A 20,639-nucleotide genomic window follows, 5' to 3' on the forward strand; every position below is an offset into this window, starting at 1 on the left:
TGTGGTGATTGATGTGTAGTATGGATGTGGTGATGGATGTGTAGTAGTATGGATGTGGTGATGGATGTGTAGTATGGATGTGGTGATGGATGTGTAGTATGGATGTGTAGTATGGATGTGGTGATGGATGTGGTGATGGATGTGTAGTAGTATGGATGTGGTGATGGATGTGTAGTAGTATGGATGTGGTGATGGATGTGTAGTATGGATGTGTAGTATGGATGTGGTGATGGATGTGTAGTATGGATGTGGTGATGGATGTGTAGGATGGATGTGGTGATGGATGTGTAGTATGTATGTGTAGTATGGATGTGTAGTATGGATGTGTGCTCTGCCTCACTAAGGGACCACAATAGAAGGTAACCTCAGGGCTTTATTGGGTTATCCTGTCTTTTTATGGTTCTAATGTGCAAAGCTGTAAAATCAATCAATCAATTTAACCACAACAGGACTTATTTCGGCCACAACAGGAGTCATATTTATTTGGTGTGGCCCCCAAAAGACCCAGTGGGTTCCTATCTGGCCCGTTTGGGATGGAAGTTGATTAGCCCTGGATTGATTGATTAATCTGATTTCTGTTCTTATTGGCTCATGTGTCTGATTGATTGATTAATTGATTGGTTAATTAATCAATTGAACAATTAGTTGATTGATTTATTGATTGGTTAATTGATTGATTGGTTAATTGATTGATTGGCTGATTGGTTGATTGATCTGATTTCTGCTCTAAGTCGCGGATGCATCTGACTGGTGTGAGGGAGCATTCTGTGATTGCGACCAATCTGCTATCAGCTGCTTCGCTAATACCTCCTTCCAGCCTGACCTGCACAACCACTGCCCAGGTACACACACACACACACACACACACACACACACACACACACATATCAGGGCTCCAGAGTGCGACCAATTTGGTCGCATTCGCAATTTTTTAAGGGTGCGACTAAAATTTTTCCTGGGTTGCACTGGTGCACCTAATGTCATAAGGTTGAGCGCCTAGACGTTATGGCGGCCTTACATTGTACGATTTTGGTAACTAAATTTCCAAAGTCGGACAGAAATCATGGGAGTTGTACTGGAATTGTGGCACTCTCCCGTCAACTAGATCGTTAAGCGTAAGGTGCCAATCTTAGCGGTTTTAAGTCAGTCGGAGTCAGTCCTTTTCTAGTTTTGTCGTTATGACAATATCAAACATGTTTGATATTATCGCAAGTCTTTCTAGTCGTGGCTCATGCAAATAGTGATGTGAACTATGAAAACCAATAGTGACCTCTCTCCAACACCAAACAGGAAGGGGCAAAGTAGGCGACAGCTGTAGCTTATATGATTATTTGTTATTCTTATAATATTGGTCATTTCTTATACATATTTAGTCGGCTCTTCCATTTGACAGAACAACTCTATATCGGTTAGGGATGTCACGCATGAAACAATGCTGCAGAAACACGAAAATACGACTTTGAGTTTAGTAGGCTATCATTTCAATTCCTGTTTATCAATTGCACGATGGGTAATAATTTAAAGTAATCTAGTTGCAGTCTTGTAAATAGTGACCCTGCAAGATCCCTAGCCATTGCAAAATCATAGTCTGTGACTTAAAACTAGAGATGCACCGATATGGAATTTTAGGGCCAATAACGATAACCGATATTTATTGGTTTGTTGTGGCCGATACCGATACGATAACCGATAATATTACTCTTGGAAAAAAAATTGTGAAAAGTGATTTGGGGAAAGCATTTAATGAGCATAATTTTATTGCAGTAATTTTACCTACCACCAAATGATGGACAGAACTCATAATAGTCCTCAATAGTACGGCAGTCAACAACATAACAGTAGCCTAGCCCTACAGTATGTGTGGCTCCTTTAAGTGAAACTGACGTCAGTGAATTGCGAGTGAGTGGCTAGAGAGTTTGAATCGTTTTCATTTAGGACTAAACTCTCATAAACGGCTCAGCTTGGAATAAGCTACAGTATAGCGACCAAATCAGAGTTTGTGAGGGAAACTTAGGTTTAGTTTCAACTGCGGGTAACTGAATAAAGCTGCAACTCCTCACTGTATCTTATGTCCGTCTACTCTGTTGCGCACAACCTGCTACAGCTGAAATGAAAGGCGTTAGCCCCGAAGGTTTTAATAACTTATTATGATGACCTGTCTGGAACTGAAGCACGAATGGTTAGCATATTTCTAGGTAATAATACAAAACCCAAGCTAAAGTAATGCAAATATAATACTAAAACACAACTTAGAACTAGGCCTACTTATGTACTCATCCCACTAACGAGTTTGTTTATTTGTTTCTCCGACCAGCGCGGTAACAGGGTACCCCCAGAATTGTCAGACCTAAATTTAAGACTTTTTAAGACCTTTTTAATACCACTTCAGATGAAATTTAATACCTACATCGCACCCATTCGGATAGAATAAATAATATTAAAGGTAAGATTATACCTCAAATAATTACTATTTACAAGTGTTTGAACATGCCAACATGAACATGACAGCAGTGCAGTGGCAACGCAAAGATTTGTCGCAGTAGTAACGTGAATGAGGCTACGTTTATACGGTGACGATGAAAAGAGAAGACGCAGAAGTGGCGTCTCGTCTTTTTTATTCGCGTTTAGACGAGCATTCTCTGGGGAAATCTTTGTTTATATGAAGACGCAAGAGTATGTGATATTCGATTGGATATGCATTCCAGACCGCTGGGTGGTGGTGTGATAGAACCCCGGTACGTCACGCGCAGACATTCTAATTTGACAGTTTAGCCAGAGAGGTAATCAAGGATCTTTGGTTTAGCCGTTTAGACGGAGATGCAACCCGGGTCGTCTTCAAAACTCTACACTCTGGAAGGAGTCTTCAGATTTTTGCGTCTTCAAGCCCCGATGGCGGGGTCGCCGTGTAAACGAAAGGCACTTATGATAAAATATTTTGTCGTCTTCCTTCGCAATCGTTCTCGTATAAACGGCCCCTGAATGTCCTGCTTCATGGACAAATTTACACGGAATAGAACCTAGTTGATTTCAGGGATTAAAGTGAAAAAAAAATTTCAGGCCATAAGTCATACATTGTTCATATCTACCTATAGAGATAGCACCCCTTTTGCAGTCGTGACCTATTGGTTTTTAATTAAAAGATGCAAACAGCAAAGTAAAGCACCAAATAAACACCAAAACGAGGCTACAGGGTACTCTTAAGTTACTATATAATAAATGCCACCTACAGGTGAATGCATAGAACATAACAATCCTATGGTTTATGTACCCTGTAGCCTCGTTTTAGCCGCCAATGGCCGCCATGTGAATAAGGCGAATTGAGAGTGTTCTTGATTGAGATTGAGTTTTCCTGATGAACAAAACAATATTTCAATACCATCCCTGACCATTGCTGATTAGCCATTGCTGTTCTTTTCTACTGCAGCAATATTGTAGCAAGGCTTTAACTTACACTCTTATTTAATTACTTCAGGCCAAAAGTATTTAAAGGGGAGATTTTTTTTCTTGTTAATATGAAATTCAACACCAAGTAAAATCTATAAAATCAAAGTTTGCAAGACTTCACATTTCCTCATCAAAGTAACGAATCAGAACAGTCTAGATATTGTTCATATTTCCATTTGTTGCCTCATCCGCATTTAATGAAAACATGGTAATTTTGAGTTTTACAGACAACTCAGTTTTCCAATGAGCAGCAATACTGTGTGTGCTCATGCAACAGGTCTGCGCATCTGATAACGACAATCTGGAGAGGGCGCTTTTGTCTTCAGCAACAGATTGTATAAGGTTGACAAGAGATTGCGATATGGTGAGGGACAGGTCGTGTTGCGCTATGAAAGAACATGCGTAGCCTACTTAGCGCAAAAACGGTCAGCCATAGATAAACGTACACAAATCATGACGCTAATATGCGAGGTTCTGGTAGGCCTACTGGTTATGGTTTTGTGCTATACATTAATAATAGCAAAGTTTTAAGTTGACTATTTTAATTGCATGGTTATTTTTTGTCAACATACGCTCACAACCTACTGTCGTAAGAGGCCTAAGCAAAATAGGCTACAAGGCTGTCTGTGCGTCATAAAAGACTGACCCCCCTTACTCAACATAAAATAATAATGTTGCGAACTGTTCACGCTCTGAAGTGAACACGCTCAGTCAAAACCTTCCGTCGCAAATTGTGAAAAACATTGTTGTACATGTCATAACAGACGGGAGGCATAGGCTACGGTTTATATTGCGTCGCTTTACACATAATGTTAGTTCCATTGATTAAAAACTGTAACAATAATAGTACATCGGGTGGCATAGCAGGCTATCTGTTCAAGTCATAGGTGACACCCAAAATGAATGACCTCCCCTGACAAGAGTTCGCGATAGTAAGAAATTGTCTACATTGATGCATGGAAAGAACACAGAGTTCGCACATAGAGCTCACAATAGCATATCCAAAAAAGTTAAACGGATTGGGCAACCTCATCAGCTGTCTCGATTGTGTCACTATAATCCAACTTTTAGACCGTCCCCCAGACTGTTCTTTTTTTTTTTTAAGCAACTGCCCCAGGCCAATGAGACAAGCGTGTAGCTACAACATAAACAAAGCGAATCTCATGGCTGACGTATCTTCTTGAGCGATCGAGACACAGAAAGTTCTCAAGAACACTATTAGGTCTTTAAACATCTACCATCACACACATTCATTCATCGGACCTAATATTTGTAGTTGCCTTCAAAAAAGGAAAAGAAAAGGTGATAGACCCCCCTCCTATTTTTTTTTCTCACCGGATCTGCATCGATCTCAAATATGACATTTCTAAAATCAAATTGACGGAAATCCGTCGTACAACGGAGAACTTTAATCCTTGTTTTACGCTACGTGAGGATATTAGACTAAATCTACTGATCATTTGAAAAATTAAGGCCTCCGTGAAAAAATTCCAGACTTTGAGGTGAAATTCAATACTTTTTAAGGCCTTAATTTAGGAAAATGAAATGTAATACTTTTTAATACTTTTAAGACTCCGCGGGTACCCTGGGTAAAGTGCAAACACACCAGCACAAGACGGCTCTAGATAGGGCTGAGCTCCGCTCTGTTAAGGTTAAATGGCGGATCATTCACGAGAGGATTTTGAGATGCACAGATTCCCAAATGAACGCATATCCACAGATTTTGTTAGAGTGGTGAAATACATTCACACCGCTGACATTATATTGAGGAAAAAGTATAGCCAACCAAGCTCAAGTAGGCTAGCTCAGTGTAGCCAGAAGGACCTTACGTAGGCCTATATTAGGACTTTAAAAAATATCGGCGCAAATTATCGGCCAGAATTCTATTATCGGACCGATAATAATATTTTCATTTTTTCACTTATCGGCTAATAATATATCGGCAGCCGATATATCGTGCATCCCTACTTAAAACTCTACTACTTGTCTTTAGATGTGAGAGGGTCTGAGACTGTAGTCTTTCAAAAATCTTTTCCAAATCTTTGCAAATCTTTCCAAAGTCTGTCAGTGTAAGTAAGGAGGGCTTTACTCGCATTTGCTGTCTCTCCATGAACTAAGCGGTTGTTATAGTTTGACTAGTAAGTGCAAAAGTATCGGAATACCCTGAAATTAGTAACCTCACAATACATAATTGTATTAGTATCGATATAGCCTACGTTTAAGAATGACAGTCGTGCGCTTCCCGTAGCCTATGTGTCTTTTCTCCTCATACGCACACAGCTGTCGTGATCCAAGCGAGTAGCGATGTTGATTTTGACCTGCACCTCTCAAGTTTGTGTTGCCTAGGCTATGGAATTTAGTTAATTTAGGCCTACTGTTGAGTTTTCCGAAATAGGCTACACAACCTATAGGCAAACGTTTACATCTTGAGAGAGTTCCTTCTAGGTAACTGTTAGCTCAAGTCAGGGTTTCCGTTGTCCGGTAATTACCGGACATTGGCCGGAAAAACAAAATGAAATGTCCGACAAAATTAAATCTCTCCGGTCAAATTGTCCGATTGAAATTGGCTAATAATCCCGTCCCCTAACACAATCTGAATTTGACAATAAGCCTTAATATGTAAGCCTATATTATACGTCCTCTGGCTATGTTTTTAAATGAACAGGCTCTACCGTTTGAAAAGTAAGCTATTAAACAACACGCATAGCCTATGCTACATTTCAAATAGGAAGCGCACGCTTAAAACATCCATGTTAAACAACGAACAAATGAGTGAGGCGGTTCAAACATGGCCAGGCCCAGGCAGACTAGCCTTAAAAGTTTTTTCAGAGGCCAGACGCGATGGATGATGATAAATTGGTAACGTCTGAAGCCTCAGATGTCTGGTCAACTCCACCACCACCAGATAAAAAGCAGAAGTGTCGGGCATATCTGTCGGAATCAGTGACATTGGAAGTGGAGTTGCGGGGGGTGCGGCTGCTCCAAGGCACTGTCATTCTCCGTGTACACTGGACATGCAAAGTGTTCTTTACCCAAAGCATACAGTAGGCCTATGCGTTCTCTGTCTATGATCTGCAGGGTTAGGGCCTCCTCGACGAGGAGATTACTGGTCCGCGGATAATTTCTGGAACAATTCAACTGTATCATTGAACCGCGGCCGAAAGAGAAAGAAACTAAACATTTCCCAGAATAGGAAACATTTCCTAATTTATTGTTATCAAATAAAGAGGCATAGCATTAGGGGGTAGTGGTGTGAGCGTTCATTCTTGTCTGTGTGCATCTGTTTAAGTTAAAACAGTCACCACTGGAAATAACGTGGGTAGCAGCAACAAACAACGTAGCCTTTTTAAAACAACGAACAAAGCGGACTCTTGCTGTCCATGAAAAGATACTGGCTAGGTCTTGTTAGGCATGTTTAAGTTAGGCTAATGAACATGATGCATTCTATACAGCCTGATTATGTTATTCTTTAAGCTACATAGCCTGTCTTCAGTTTTCCTCAATTTGACTAATTAAGAAGGGATAATAGGATATTTGACCGGCATATCATCAAAATGTCCGGAAAACGAAACCTCTGCCGGTCACTTTGACCGGCACCATTTTTTTCTAGCGGAAACTCTGGCTCACGTGTCATGTCTATCCTTAATGTAGTGATGATTTTAACAAAATCATAGAAATTAACATTGCAAGACACTTATCTCTTCTATGATCCCATACATATTTTCTTTGACTTGTTAGTTTTTTGAACATTTATTTTATCAAATGACATAGAAAACATAATGAATTGCATCCATATATCCTTGGATGATGCGCGACTATTTCCCTCTAGTCTAAAACCATTAGAATGAAAGCTACTATGACGTTCCTCTTAAAGTGACAGGCACTCATTTAGACCTACACACCACCACTGTAATAACATTGACACTGATGTGAATGATCACAGTATTCAATATTACTGATGTCGTCAAGGTGGTGGAGGCCAATCAAATCAAGACTCATTCCTGGTCCATGCTCTGACAACAGCTCATACACGGAATGTATATGGAGAGCAATAAAAAGGGGACCTTGTAATTGTGACGTTAAAGGTGCCGCGATGAAAAATTTGGGTGCACCTAAATTTTGTGCTGGTTCACCTAAATAAAAAAGTTAGGCGCACCAGTGCAACCAATGCAACAAGTTAGTCTGGAGCTCTGCATACACACACACACAAACATTTATCTAAGAAGTTCTTAAGTGGGAAAACAAACAACTTTTTTCTTAGGAATCTAAAGATTTATCTTAAGACAATAAGTATAAGTATATATACTTTTTTGATCCCGTGAGGGAAATTTAGTCTCTGCCCAATCCGTGAATTAGTGAAACACACACAGCACACAGTGAACACACAGTGAGGTGAAGCACACAGTGAGCTGCCTGCATCGCAGCGGTGCTCGGGGAGTAGTGAGGGGTTAGGTGCCTTGCTCAAGGGCACTTCAGCCGTGCCTACTGGTCGGAGTTCGAACCGGCAACCCTCCAGTTACAGGTCCGAAGTGCTAACCAGTAGGCCACGGCTGCCCACAAATACTTATACTTATTAACACTCTGAGTGGTTCAGTAATCAGTTAGGTGTGCTAGCAATAATTAACACTCTGAGGAGTTAGTTAGGTATGTTAGCAACAGTGTTAGGAACGTTACTTTAAAAAAGTAATTAGTTATAGTTACTACTTGTTCCAAAAAGTAACTGAGTTAGTAACTGAATTACTCTATGATAAGAGTAACTCATTACCAGGGAAAGTAACTATTTGTGTTACTATTACAAAAAAAAGTTGCTATATGTCAAAGAATTTGGATTTTTTTAGCAGTTTTGAGCAGCCAGTTGAAATGAGTAGAACAGACAAGTGTTTGTAGGCTACATAACTTTCGATATTTATTAGATAGATAGATAGATAGATAGATAGATAGATACTTTATTGATCCCCAAGGGGAAATTCAAGATACTGCACATCGACAGACCTACGGTTGACTTCAGCCTGTGTCATAGGTTTTTGTTGTGAGGCAGAAAGATCTAGCTTTTGCTGCTTGGAGGACTTTGCTCCGAGTCCTTCTTTTCTAGTGGATGGCGAGCTATCATCTGTGGTGAAGGTATCAGTGTTTTTGGCCACTAGCTTTAGATGCGTGTGTGAGATGCTTCATTAAATTAGAGTTGCTTACAACGTATGTCGACAAAGTCTTCGCTCCTGGACATAATCTACACATTACATGCACGTTCTTGCCCTGATGAATTTGAAGTAGTGCTCTCCACCTTGAAAATGCCAACTTTCCGGATTGCTCCTGACCTCTGCTGTTTCATCGAATCTCTATTTTAGCTGTTGCGTGTGTGTGTGGCACATGTGCTGGCAAGTGTGTAAAAACACTGGCTCTGATTGGCTATCATGAAACATGACTCTGCCTTAGCCAATCATAATCGATTACGTTGTTATTAACCCACCTCCTCACTAGCTGTGAGCCAGGGTGCGTTCGGATTACACAGTTTATTCAATCAATCCATAGTAATGCACCGCATTTAACGTCCAGTAACGTTAACGGCGTTGTAACGATGGGAAAAGTAATTAGTTAGATTACCCTGTTAGTGAAAAAATAACGTTGTTATCTAACGCCATTCTTTTAAGCGGCGTTATTCCAAACAATGGATAGCAATAATTAACACTCTGAGTGGTTCAGTAAAGGAGTTAGTTAGGTGTGTTCGCAATAATTAACACTTTGAGTGGTTCAGTAATCAGTTAGGTATGTCACCAATAATCAACACTCTGAGTGGTTCAGTAAAGGAGTTAGTATGTTAGCAATAATTAACACTTTGAGTGGTTCAGTAATCAGTTAGGTGTGTTAGCAGTAATTAAAACTCTGAGTAGTTCAGTAATGGGTTATTGTGTTAGGTCTGTTAACAGTTATTAACACAAAGTGGTTAAGTAATGGGTTAGTTAGGTGAGTTATCAGTAATTAACACTGAGAGGTTCATTAATGAGTTAGTGTTAGTTAGGTGCGTTAGCAGTAATTAAGAAGCTAAGTGGTTAAGTTATGGGTAAGTTAGGTGAGTTAGCAATAATTAAGAAGCTAAGTGGTTAAGTAATGGGTAAGTTAGGTGAGTTAGCAATAATTAAGAAGCTAAGTGGTTAAGTAATGGGTAAGTTAGGTGAGGCACATATAATAATGAAAAAATAAGAGCAGCAAAATTTGGTTGAAATTGTGCATAGACAGTCAATAAAATACTAGTGCAAAGTCAGGCCAATAAAAGGCTTGGGTAGTTCTGTTTGACCTAAGTAAGAAAGAAAGTGGCATAGTGGTGCAAGTTATGTAAGAGCAGCAGAAGTGTTGTGTTTTCAGGACAACAACAACAAGTTGTAAAGTGTACAAGTGTGCAAGTGGAGTAATACAGGCGGCCATTGTGGGTCCAATGTCCAGGATGTTATGTAGCTGAGGGTGGAGGGTGGAATTAAGAAGCTAAGTGGTTAAGTAATGGGTAAGTTAGGTGTGTTAGCAATAATTAAGAAGCTAAGTGGTTAATTAAGTAGTTAAGTAATGGGTAAATTGGGTAAGTTAGCAATAATTAAGAAGCTAAGTGGTTAAGTAATGGGTAAGTTAGGTGAGTTAGCAATAATTAAGAAGCTAAGTGGTTAATCAAGTAATGGGTAAGTTTGGTGAGTTAGCAATAATTAAGAAGCTAAGTGGTTAATCAAGTAATGGGTAAGTTAGGTGAGTTAGCAATAATTAAGAAGCTAAGTGGTTAAGTAATGGGTAAGTTAGGTGAGTTAGCAATAATTAAGAAGCTAAGTGGTTAATCAAGTAATGGGTAAGTCAGGTGAGTTAGCAATAATTAAGAAGCTAAGTGGTTAAGTAAGTAATGGGTAAGTTAGGTGAGTTAGCAATAATTAAGAAGCTAAGTGGTTAAGTAATGGGTAAGTTAGGTGAGTTAGCAATAATTAAGAAGCTAAGTGGTTAAGTAATGGGTAGGTTAGGTGAGTTAGCAATAATTAAGAAGCTAAGTGGTTAAGTAATGGGTAAGTTAGGTGAGTTAGCAATAATTAAGAAGCTAAGTGGTTAAGTAAGTAATGGGTAAGTCAGGTTCAGTAGGAGTGGAGTTAAGATTGAAGAGTGGTGACATCATGAGCTAAAGAAAATATCCTCTCCTCTCTTTCTCACAGCTCATTTGGTGGATAGAGGGGCTTCAAACACAACAGGTAGAACACACAAACAAATAGAGACTTGGCACCTTGCCCTGTTAGCAAGATACAAGACAAACCAACACAAATATTTATTACTACACTTGTGTGTGTGTGTGTTAGGAGTGTGCAAATCACCATGATGCACATCTAGATCAGTGTTGCCAAGTCCGCTCATCTGGGTGCATGAGTTTAGCGCTTGGGTCGCTTGTTTTGGGCTTGGGAAGCTTGTTTTGGGCTTGTTTTTTTTGTGCGTGAGTGCTTTGGTTGCTTGTTTTGGGCTTGGGTCACTTATTTTAGGCTTGGGTCGCTTGTTTTGGGCTTGTTTTCAGAAACATAGTTGTTTGTTTTTCTCCCGAGATCTGGCAACACTAATCTAGATGTATGAGCTGCGATGCGGTTCGGTGCAATGCAAATCAGGAACTACACATTTTAATACACAATGATTCAGTGGGATGTTATTCAACTCAATGTCATACAATGTAATAGGGCCTAAGACACAATACAGTTCTTAACGTTTGTTTAAAGTGGACATTTCTACATTTACTTGTATTCATTTGGCAGACGCTTTTATCCATCTAACATGACTCTGTGACTGTTTAATCGTAACATGACTCTGTGACTGTTTAGCCGTAACATGACTCTGTGTGACCGTTTAGCCGTAATATGACTCTGTAACTGTTTAACCGCCATGTAACATGACTCTGATGTGACTGTTTAGCTGCCATGTAACATGACTCTGTGACTGTTTAGCCGTAACATGACTCTGATGTGACTGTTTAGCTGTAACATGACTTTGTGTGACAGTTTAGCCACCATGTAACATGACTATGTGACTGTTTAGTCGTAACATGACTCTGTGACTGTTTAGTCATAACATGACTCTGTGATTGTTTAACCGCCATGTAACATGACTCTGATGTCACTGTTTAGCCGTAACATGACTCTGATGTGACTGTTTAGCCATAACATGACTCTGTGTGACCGTTTAGCCGCCATGTAACATGACTGTGACTTTTTCAGGTCAAGATAAAATCAAGAACCAACTCTTCACACACAAACCCCACACACTAATTCATCAATCAACAGACACAAACACAGCCCAAACACACACACCAATCACGCTACTTATAACAGACAACCCCCTCCCACACACACACACACCCATCACGCTACCTTCAACAGACACACACACCCCACACACACACACACATATCACGCTACCTTCAACAGATACATACACCCCCCGCACACACATTACGCTACCTTCAACAGACACACACACACATATCACGCTACCTTCAACAGATGCAGTTCCATTACACACACACACAGTGCGCACGCACATAACTATGCCTGTCACACACACATCACACACACACACACAAACATCACACACACACAAAGCCCAGTTGACGGCACATGAGCAGTTTCATCACGTAACACACACACAACACACTCCACAAATAGCACACACAACACACACACAACACACTCCACAAACAGAAAACACAACACACACACAGCACACTCCACAAATAGCACACACAACACACACACAACACACTCCACAAATAGCACCTACAACACACACACAGCCTGTCGACAGACTCACACACACATACGCCGTCACACAAACACGTCCTGTGCTGTCGGAAGATGTGAAGCCTGCCGATAGACTCACACACACACAAACTCTCACACACACACGTCCAGATACACTCACACACACACACACTCTCACACACACACCTGCTGTCTCATCTGAAGAAGATGTAAAGTCTACTGACACACTCACACACATACACCCCCTCATACACACACGTCCAGATACACTCACGCAAACACACACCATCTCACACACACACACACGTCCGATATCGTCTGAGGAAGAGGAAACGCCTGATGACTCACACACACACACTCTCACACACACACGTCCCATATCGTCTGAGGAAGAGGAAACGCCTGATGACTCACACACACACACTCTCACACACACACGTCCGAAATCGTCTGAGGAAGATGAGAGTTCAGAAATACTTAGGCCACGCCCCTCTGACAGTTTTACCATGACAACCACACACACACCTTCACATGTGGTAACAGTCCACCACAAACACACTGTTCAGACTTCCTCGTCACACACACACACTCCGCACAAACACACTGTTCAGACTTCCCTAAACACACACACACACACGCCGCACAAACACACTGTTCAGACTTCCCTGAACACACACAGACATACGCCGCACAAACACACTGTTCAGACTTCCCTAAACACACACACACATACGCCGCACAAACACACTGTTCAGACTTCCCCGTCACAAACATACACTCCGCACAAGCTCTCTCACACAACTATACTACACACCAGACCTACCCCCTTTACCCCCTCTCTCTCACACACAGACACACACACCATTTCAACCACTTCACACACACACACTCACAGCACCACACATCCCTCACACACCTCTGCAGTGCTTAACCCCGCCCCTCACACCGGAAGAGCAATCACAGACTCCGCCCCTAAGATCACTCAGACAGGAAGAGCTATCACCGACTCTGCCCCTAAGATCACTCAGACAGGAAGAGCTATCACAAGCCACGCCCCTCAGCTGCTCCTGCCTGAAGATGAAGATGAGGAAGAGGAAGATGGATCTGAGGAGGCAGCAGTCCACCAGCCTGACAGCTCCGCAGAGAAGGACACGGATGGTAAGGAGTGTGTGTGTGTGTGTGTGTGAGTGTGTGATCATGAGGAATAAATGATGAAATCACAAACCTAACACATCATAATCAGGGTTCTAAATTAACACCCGCCAAATGCGGGTTAAAATTCATTTTGGCGGGTGTTAATAAAAACGTACTAGCCAGTTTGGCTGGTGATGCAGGCATTACGTGCTCTTGGTCATATATCCCATAGACATATCCCCCCTGGCAGTAGGCCTACTTCCAACATTTCCCATGACCACTGTGCCGTAATGCTACGTGATATGCCCATTGATTGCGCGCATATTGGAGTGAAACCAGCGCGAGAGACTGAAACGAAGCGTCTACCAGAAAACTCAAGGAATTAGAAGAATGAACGGAGTCAGAGCAGGGAGCATAGACTGAACAAGGAGGGAGTTAGCCAGTAAAGTAAAATAAAAAGTACATAACTTTTTCACGTCATCATCAACGACAGATGGTGTACTAATATCAAAATCCACCAAAGGATATGTACACCCAGTCTGGAGATGCTGACTGTGTCACTGCGCCCCCACTATCTCCCTCGTGAATTCCCCACTGTTGTGTCTTGCTGTGTTTACATCCCCCCAAACGCTAACACCAAGACAGCATCTGAGCTGGTAGCTCAGAGGCTAACTCGATGCTTGCTAAGTACCCGGGGGCTCCGGTGCTTATCCTGGGGGATTATAACAGCTGCAGACTGGACACTGTTTTGCCAACATTTCACCAGTATGTTGACACCCCCACCAGAAGGGATAACATCTTGGGCCTATGCTACGGCAACATCACTGATGCGTACCGCACACGCTCCTACCCTCCACTCGGACTTGCAGACCACAACATGATCTGCTTACTTCCGGTATACAAACAGGAACTCAAAAGACTCAAGCCAGAGACCTACAGCGCCCCTCAATGGACGGAGGACACCATCGCGCAACTCCAAGGCTCCCTGGCATGCACCGACTGGGACATTTTTGATGGGGAATTAGACGACAGGGTCTCCATCATCTCAGACTACATAAACGTCTGCATTCAGACCACCATTCCAGTTAAGAAAATAAAAAAATACCCCAATTCTAAACCATGGATCACACCTCAGCTAAGAAAAAGCCTGAAGGAAAAACACAGAGCCTTCAAGCTCAAGGACTGGACAGCAATCAAAACAGCAAATAGGGCAGTAAAAAATGATTTTTTCAAAGCCAAATTAAATACAAAAATAAACTGGAACAAAAATGAACACCAGACAAGCCTTTCAGATGGCCAACATATTGACAGGAAATGCACCCAGACCCAGCACACCAATCTCACCAGAGAAAGGACATCAATTAAACATGTTTTTTTGACTCAGTCGACTACTCAGAGGAGTGCTGCAGTCAGCTGGATACACTCCCCCTGCTGGACCCAAACGACCCAGCCCCCTTCTCAGAGGAGGATGTCAGGCGGCAACTGAGGAGATGCAAGCCAGGCAAGGCCCCAGGGCCCGATGGGATCCCAGCAAGGGTGATTAAGACCTGTGCCACTGAACTCTCTGCAATAATCCACCCACTCTTCTGTGAAGTCTACCATCAATGCAGAATCCCCACCCTCTGGAAAACCGCTACAATAATCCCAGTACCCAAAACACCACGTCCCAAAGACCTGAATGACTTCCGCCCCATTGCCCTCACACCCATCCTGATGAAGTGCCTGGAGTACCTGCTGCTACAAAACATCCTGCCACATGTCCGCCCACATCTGGATCCTTTTCAATTCGCCTACAGGACCAAGAGAGGCACTGAGGATGCTGTGGCATGCCTGCTGCACCTCCTCCTAAAACACCTGGATTCCCCAGGCACAACTGCCAGGATTCTGTTTTGCAGATTTCAGCTCTGCATTCAACACCATTCAAAGACACCTACTGATCCAGAAACTGCGCCACCTCAACGTCCCCTCCCGCCTGATCCATCTCCTCCACAACTTCCTCACCAACAGACAACAGTCCGTCCGGGTAAGCACAACAACCACACCTGCACTGACCTCCAACACAGGAGCCCTGCAGGGTTGTGTACTAAGCCCCTTCCTATACACCGTCTACACAAACGACTGTACCAGCCCCTCATCCAACACCATACTCCTCAAATACGCCGATGACACCGCGATCCTTGGCCTCCTCACAGACACTTATTCAACCCAAGAATATCTCAACACAGTCTCTCACTTCACTCAGTGGTGTGGAAATAGCTACCTCAAACTCAACATCAGCAAAACAAAAGAAATGGCTTTTGGATCCACACAAACCCACCACCCCATCATCATTTCCAATGAAACAGTGGAGACAGTAGCCCATTTCAAATACCTTGGACTCACAATTGACAATAACCTCACCTTTGAACATCACACAACAGACATACAGAAAAAAGGAAACCAAAGACTGTCGGCAGTGTGCAAACTAAAAGGACTTCATGTTGCCCCTCATCCTCCTACTACTGTATACCAGCATTGTCCAACCCATCCTTTTATACTGTTCCACCTGCTTCTTCAACATCCTTACTGTAAACGTAACAAACTCCCCCAACTAACCAATACTGCCACCAAAATAATAGGTCTACATACCCCAAACCTACAAGAACTAAACACTAAGGCCATCGCACGTATTGCTCATTCAATAGCCCTGGACATTACCCACCCACTCAACCGCTACTTCTCACCCCTACCCTCTGGCAGGAGGTTTAGTAGCATAAGGTGCAATAAAGCCCGCTTCAGCAGAAGCCTAATCCCCCTAGGAATCCAAACACTCAACAACACAAAGACCCACAGATAAATATATGCAGTGCAAAAAAATGTTTTTCCCATGAAAACCCCAATATTTTATGTAAAGGTCTGTGTCAATTGCCTGTGATGTATGTAAGGTGTATGTCAGTATGTCATTCCCATGTATGTGTTCATGTGTGTGCACCTCTGTGCCTGTGACCATGCAGGATGAAAAGCTGCACGGAAAATGTGAAAAAGAATTTCCCCAAGTGGACAACTAACTAACTAACTAACTAACTAACACATGTACATAACACAAATACATAACACGTTACGAAATATTAACGCAATTAACGCATTGTGTTTACCTAGCCTATTTCCTTTGTGGGAGGCTCATGTCATGTAGCGGAGGCCGCAAAACCTGAAGCAGCTAGATCGTTTATTTTATTGTCTATAGCTGAAGTCTATATATAGTCTATTTATTGTCTATAGCTGAAGATGGAGAGGAACGTGAGAAGCTTGTATAGGCGAAAATGATCAGTTTTAAAAAGTTGCCTGATCAGTGATCACCACCTCCACACGCATCACGCACTGTGCCTAGAGACAGAGGAGGGACCAATATTTAGCCAATAAATAGTAGGCCTAGTTGGACTGCAAACTGTTTTTTACTCTTGTTTGAGAAAGTATACAATGTAAACATGCACCAACAGCATGTTACATAAAGATGATACTTTTCGGGTCCTCTCTATAAAGATCCAACTTGAACGTAGGCCCTATGCTACTGCATTTAATTGAGCACACGTGAGAGGGAGAGAAAATGAGTAGCAGCATCCAGCTGACTTGTCATTGTTGATGATGATAATTGATATTTCCTTTTTATTAAGTTAAGATTAAACTAAATGTGGTGGTGGTTGGGACAGACTTATGGGGGCGAGAAGAGGAATGGAGCAGGGGATGAGGATATCGACAGAGAAATAGATATAGATAGTGTGTCCATGCCAACAATGTTAATAAAGATCAAATGCATTCAGTGACACTCATCTCATAATTCTCTTATTTTCACCGGAAACAAATTGGCTAGTAGAAATTCTGATTGGCTAGTAACTTTAGAAAGTTACCATGCAGCCACATTGGCTGGTGATCAAAAAAGTTAATTTAGAACACTGATCATAATTAATAATGAATTCATAACTAGTACTTTTTGCACATTACCTGTCTTTTATTCACAGCTTGATTTCTCTGAGGCATAAACTTCACTAATGTAGATATTTTTGATCAATCAGATTCCAACTTTGTTGAATGGCAGTTAACAGATCAGCTTTGACATGAGTCTTGTCATGCCATTGACTTCCGTTTCCACCATCACTGCCATCCAGACTGTGTGCAGGCCAGACCAGTGACTTGGTTCTTCATCTTTGTATATGTCATTGGAACAGCACCACACACGTTCCAGTATCATGTCTATATCATTTGCTCTATGCAGATTTGAGATTCATCTCTAAATAGAACTCTCATCCACCATCCGTAAATGCTTCTCTTTAGTCCACTGTAACCGAATAGAACTCTCATCCAGTCTTCTTCAGGCAGTCATCTTTATACTTTCAATTTACGTTCAGTTACAGTGGACTAAAGAGAAGCATTTAGTGCTGTTCCTACATTCACTGAGGACATGGGGTTGCCATGGAGATGGCAAGTGAATAAGCTGAGGACATGGGGTTGCCATGGAGATGGCAAGTGAATAAGCTGAGGACATGGGGTTGCCAGGGAGATTCATGACAAGTTGACATTGTTTGGGTTGTCTTGATTATGACAAGTTGACATTAATCAAAGTGACATTACCAGAAGTTGTCTTGGTCATGACAAGTTGACATTAAATATGTTTGGGATGTCTTTGTAATGACAACTTGACATTAACCAGGATGACATTACCAGAAGATGTATTAAGTGTGTTAAAAACCATTTCTATAAGTGTGTTAAAAACCATTTCTATAAGTATGTTATAAACATTTCTATAAGTGTATTACAAACCACTTCTATAAGTGTGTTAAAAAACATTTCTATAAATGTGTTATAAAACATTTGTATATGTGTGTTAGAGCCGGAGCTAAAACAGAGGAAGTCGAGCCCTTTCTTCTCCTGGTCACTGCTGGGGTCAGCAGGATTCCCAGAGCTTCCACTGGCGCCCCCTCAGGATGGTAAGGGAACTGCAGCGGGAGTGTGCGTCTGTTAGAGTGTGCGTCTGTTAGAGTGTGTTGTTTCTCTAGCCTAGCTCAGTCACTGCTCTGACTAGCGTAGGGGGCAGCCGTGGCCTACTGGTTAGGGCTTGTAACCAAAGGGTTGCCGGTTTGATCTCCGACCAGTAGGAAAAATGTGGGTGGGGGAAGTGGTTGAGCGCTGCTCTCCCATGCCCACATCCACGGCTGAAGTGCCCTTGAGCAAGGCACCTAACCCCTCACTGCTCCCTGAGCGCCGCTGTTGTTGCAGGCAGCTCACTGCTCCGGGATTAGTGTGTGGTTCAGCTCAATGTGTGTTCACTGTGTGCTCTGTGTGTTCACTGATTCACGGATGGGATAAATGCAGAGACCAAATTCCTTGTATACGCAAGTAGACTTGGCGTATAAACCTGATTTACATTTACATTTAGATTAGAGATTTATGTATGTTTATATGTGTGTTTGTGTGTAGAGAGTGTGTGTGTGTGTGTTATCATGTGAGTCTGCTCTGACTGTGTGTGTGTGTGCCTGTATGCGTGTGTGTGTGTGTGTTAGTGTGTGTTATCATGTGAGTCTCATGCTCTAAGACAGATACTGCTCTGATTGTGTGTGCGTGCTTGCGTGTCTGTGTGTGTGTGTGTGTGCGTGCGTGCATGTGTGTGTGTGTGCGTGCGTACGTGCCTGTGAGTGTGTGTGCGTGCGTGCCTGTGTGTGTGTGTGTATGCGTGTGTGTGTGAGTGTGTGTGCGTACGTGCATGCCTGTGTGTGTGTGTGTACGTGCGCGCGTGCCTTTGTGTGTGTGTAGAGTGTGTGTTATCAGGTGGTGCTCTAGAGCAGATGCTACTCTGTCTGAAGTGTGTATGTGTTGTTACGTGTTGACTTGTAATGAACTACCCAACAAGCAGTTATTGCAATTTAACCTTAATTATTAAATGAATATGACATACAAGAAGTAAACATCAACACATCACAAACTTCACCTAGGCACCAAACAAAAAGTTTTCCATAACAATCTCCCCAAATCAAAATTACAAATCAAAGTAGCATAGTAGGATATCAATATGGGTCAAGCATCTTACTGTCCTTTATGCTGACTTGCTCTTTTGGTGCACAGCAAAGTAGCATAGTAGGATATCAATATGGGTCAAGCATCTTACTGTCCTTTATGCCGACTTGCTCTTTTGGTGCACAGCAAAGTAGCATAGTAGGATATCAATATGGGTCAAGCATCTTACTGTCCTTTATGCTGACTTGCTCTTTTGGTGCACAGCAAAGTAGCATAGTAGGATATCAATATGGGTCAAGCATCTTACTGTCCTTTATGCTGACTTGCTCTTTGGTGTACAGCGCGCATTGGTGCCTGTGGGAGTGTCCAAAACGGCTGACCACTTGTGTGGCAACCTCCATAATAGTCCAGGTGCGTGACCAAGCACATCAGTGACAGTTTGTGATCATAGATCCAAGAATAGTCTGTGATGTATCTCTGAATCGCGCGTGCACAATGACTTCGATAACGTTGCATTTACGGAGAATCCAAGCTTGTTCTGTGTCACTGTCTTTTCAAAAAGTAACGTCTCCAAGATGCATCATGCATCTCATGACGCAATTTTTCAAGCAATCAACAATGAGCCAATCACCATGTTTGACCCGCATGTCAAGACAATTGACCTTGGTCTGAACTCTTGACCTGATGATTAAACCTTCTGCTGACTGATTAACTGCCCCGTTTAATATTGTACATGCAGAGAACACGTGATGGGAGGGTAATATTCCTCCTTTGTGCCAGTGCATGTAATTATACACAATCAAAGCAAAGTATATCAAAATAAAATACAAAATCATGTCAAAAAAGAAAAAATATTAATGGCTTGTCCATCACAGTGTGTTTGTGTGTGTGTAGACTGTATGTTATCAGGTTATCATGCTCTAGGGCAGATACTACTCTGTCTGACGTGTGTGTGTGTGCAGGCTCGGACTGGTAATTTGTACAACCGGGTGGGCCGGTGACCTGCGGGATTTTTTTTTTTTTTTAAAGTTATTTAGCCTATTTGCGGCCCGTCATGTAGGCCTAGGCCTAGCCTATAAATGCAGTTGCATCCATTTGGCTTGGGGGGTGACAGGTCAATCATTTTGGCCTCTTCATGACAGGTTCAGTGTGTCTTACGATCGCGCCCCCCTGCCCCACCCCTCAAGTGGATTTGTCCAAGCAGCTGCTAGTTCGAGTGCTTGGTAGCCTAGACTGTATAAGTGCCCTCCGCTGGCGGGTGTTCACATGATTGCAGTTTAACCGTAAACAGCAATCAGAGGTCTAGTTTTATTC

At 42.2% G+C, this 20,639-nt stretch overlaps 1 protein-coding gene and 1 long non-coding RNA gene across 2 annotated transcripts in view; both read left to right on the plus strand.

The window, feature by feature from the left end:
* Positions 1-756: 756 nt before the first annotated feature.
* LOC121692659 lies at positions 757-11,778 on the plus strand. The gene is made up of 3 exons (XR_006025308.1): positions 757-842; positions 10,623-10,658; positions 11,664-11,778. It is a non-coding gene; the product is annotated as an uncharacterized LOC121692659 (long non-coding RNA).
* A 284-nt stretch (positions 11,779-12,062) lies between these two features.
* The window catches only part of oc90 (otoconin 90), a 28,018-nt gene continuing 19,441 nt past the window's right edge, over positions 12,063-20,639 (plus strand). Inside the window, exons 1-3 of the mRNA XM_042071653.1 lie at positions 12,063-12,079; positions 13,024-13,364; positions 18,203-18,301. Coding sequence (XP_041927587.1) covers positions 12,063-12,079; positions 13,024-13,364; positions 18,203-18,301 — 457 coding nt within the window. The remainder of the gene's footprint in view (positions 12,080-13,023; positions 13,365-18,202; positions 18,302-20,639) is intronic.

The sequence above is a fragment of the Alosa sapidissima genome, chromosome 19 (genome assembly GCF_018492685.1).
Source record: "Alosa sapidissima isolate fAloSap1 chromosome 19, fAloSap1.pri, whole genome shotgun sequence".
Lineage (NCBI taxonomy): Eukaryota > Metazoa > Chordata > Actinopteri > Clupeiformes > Clupeidae > Alosa > Alosa sapidissima.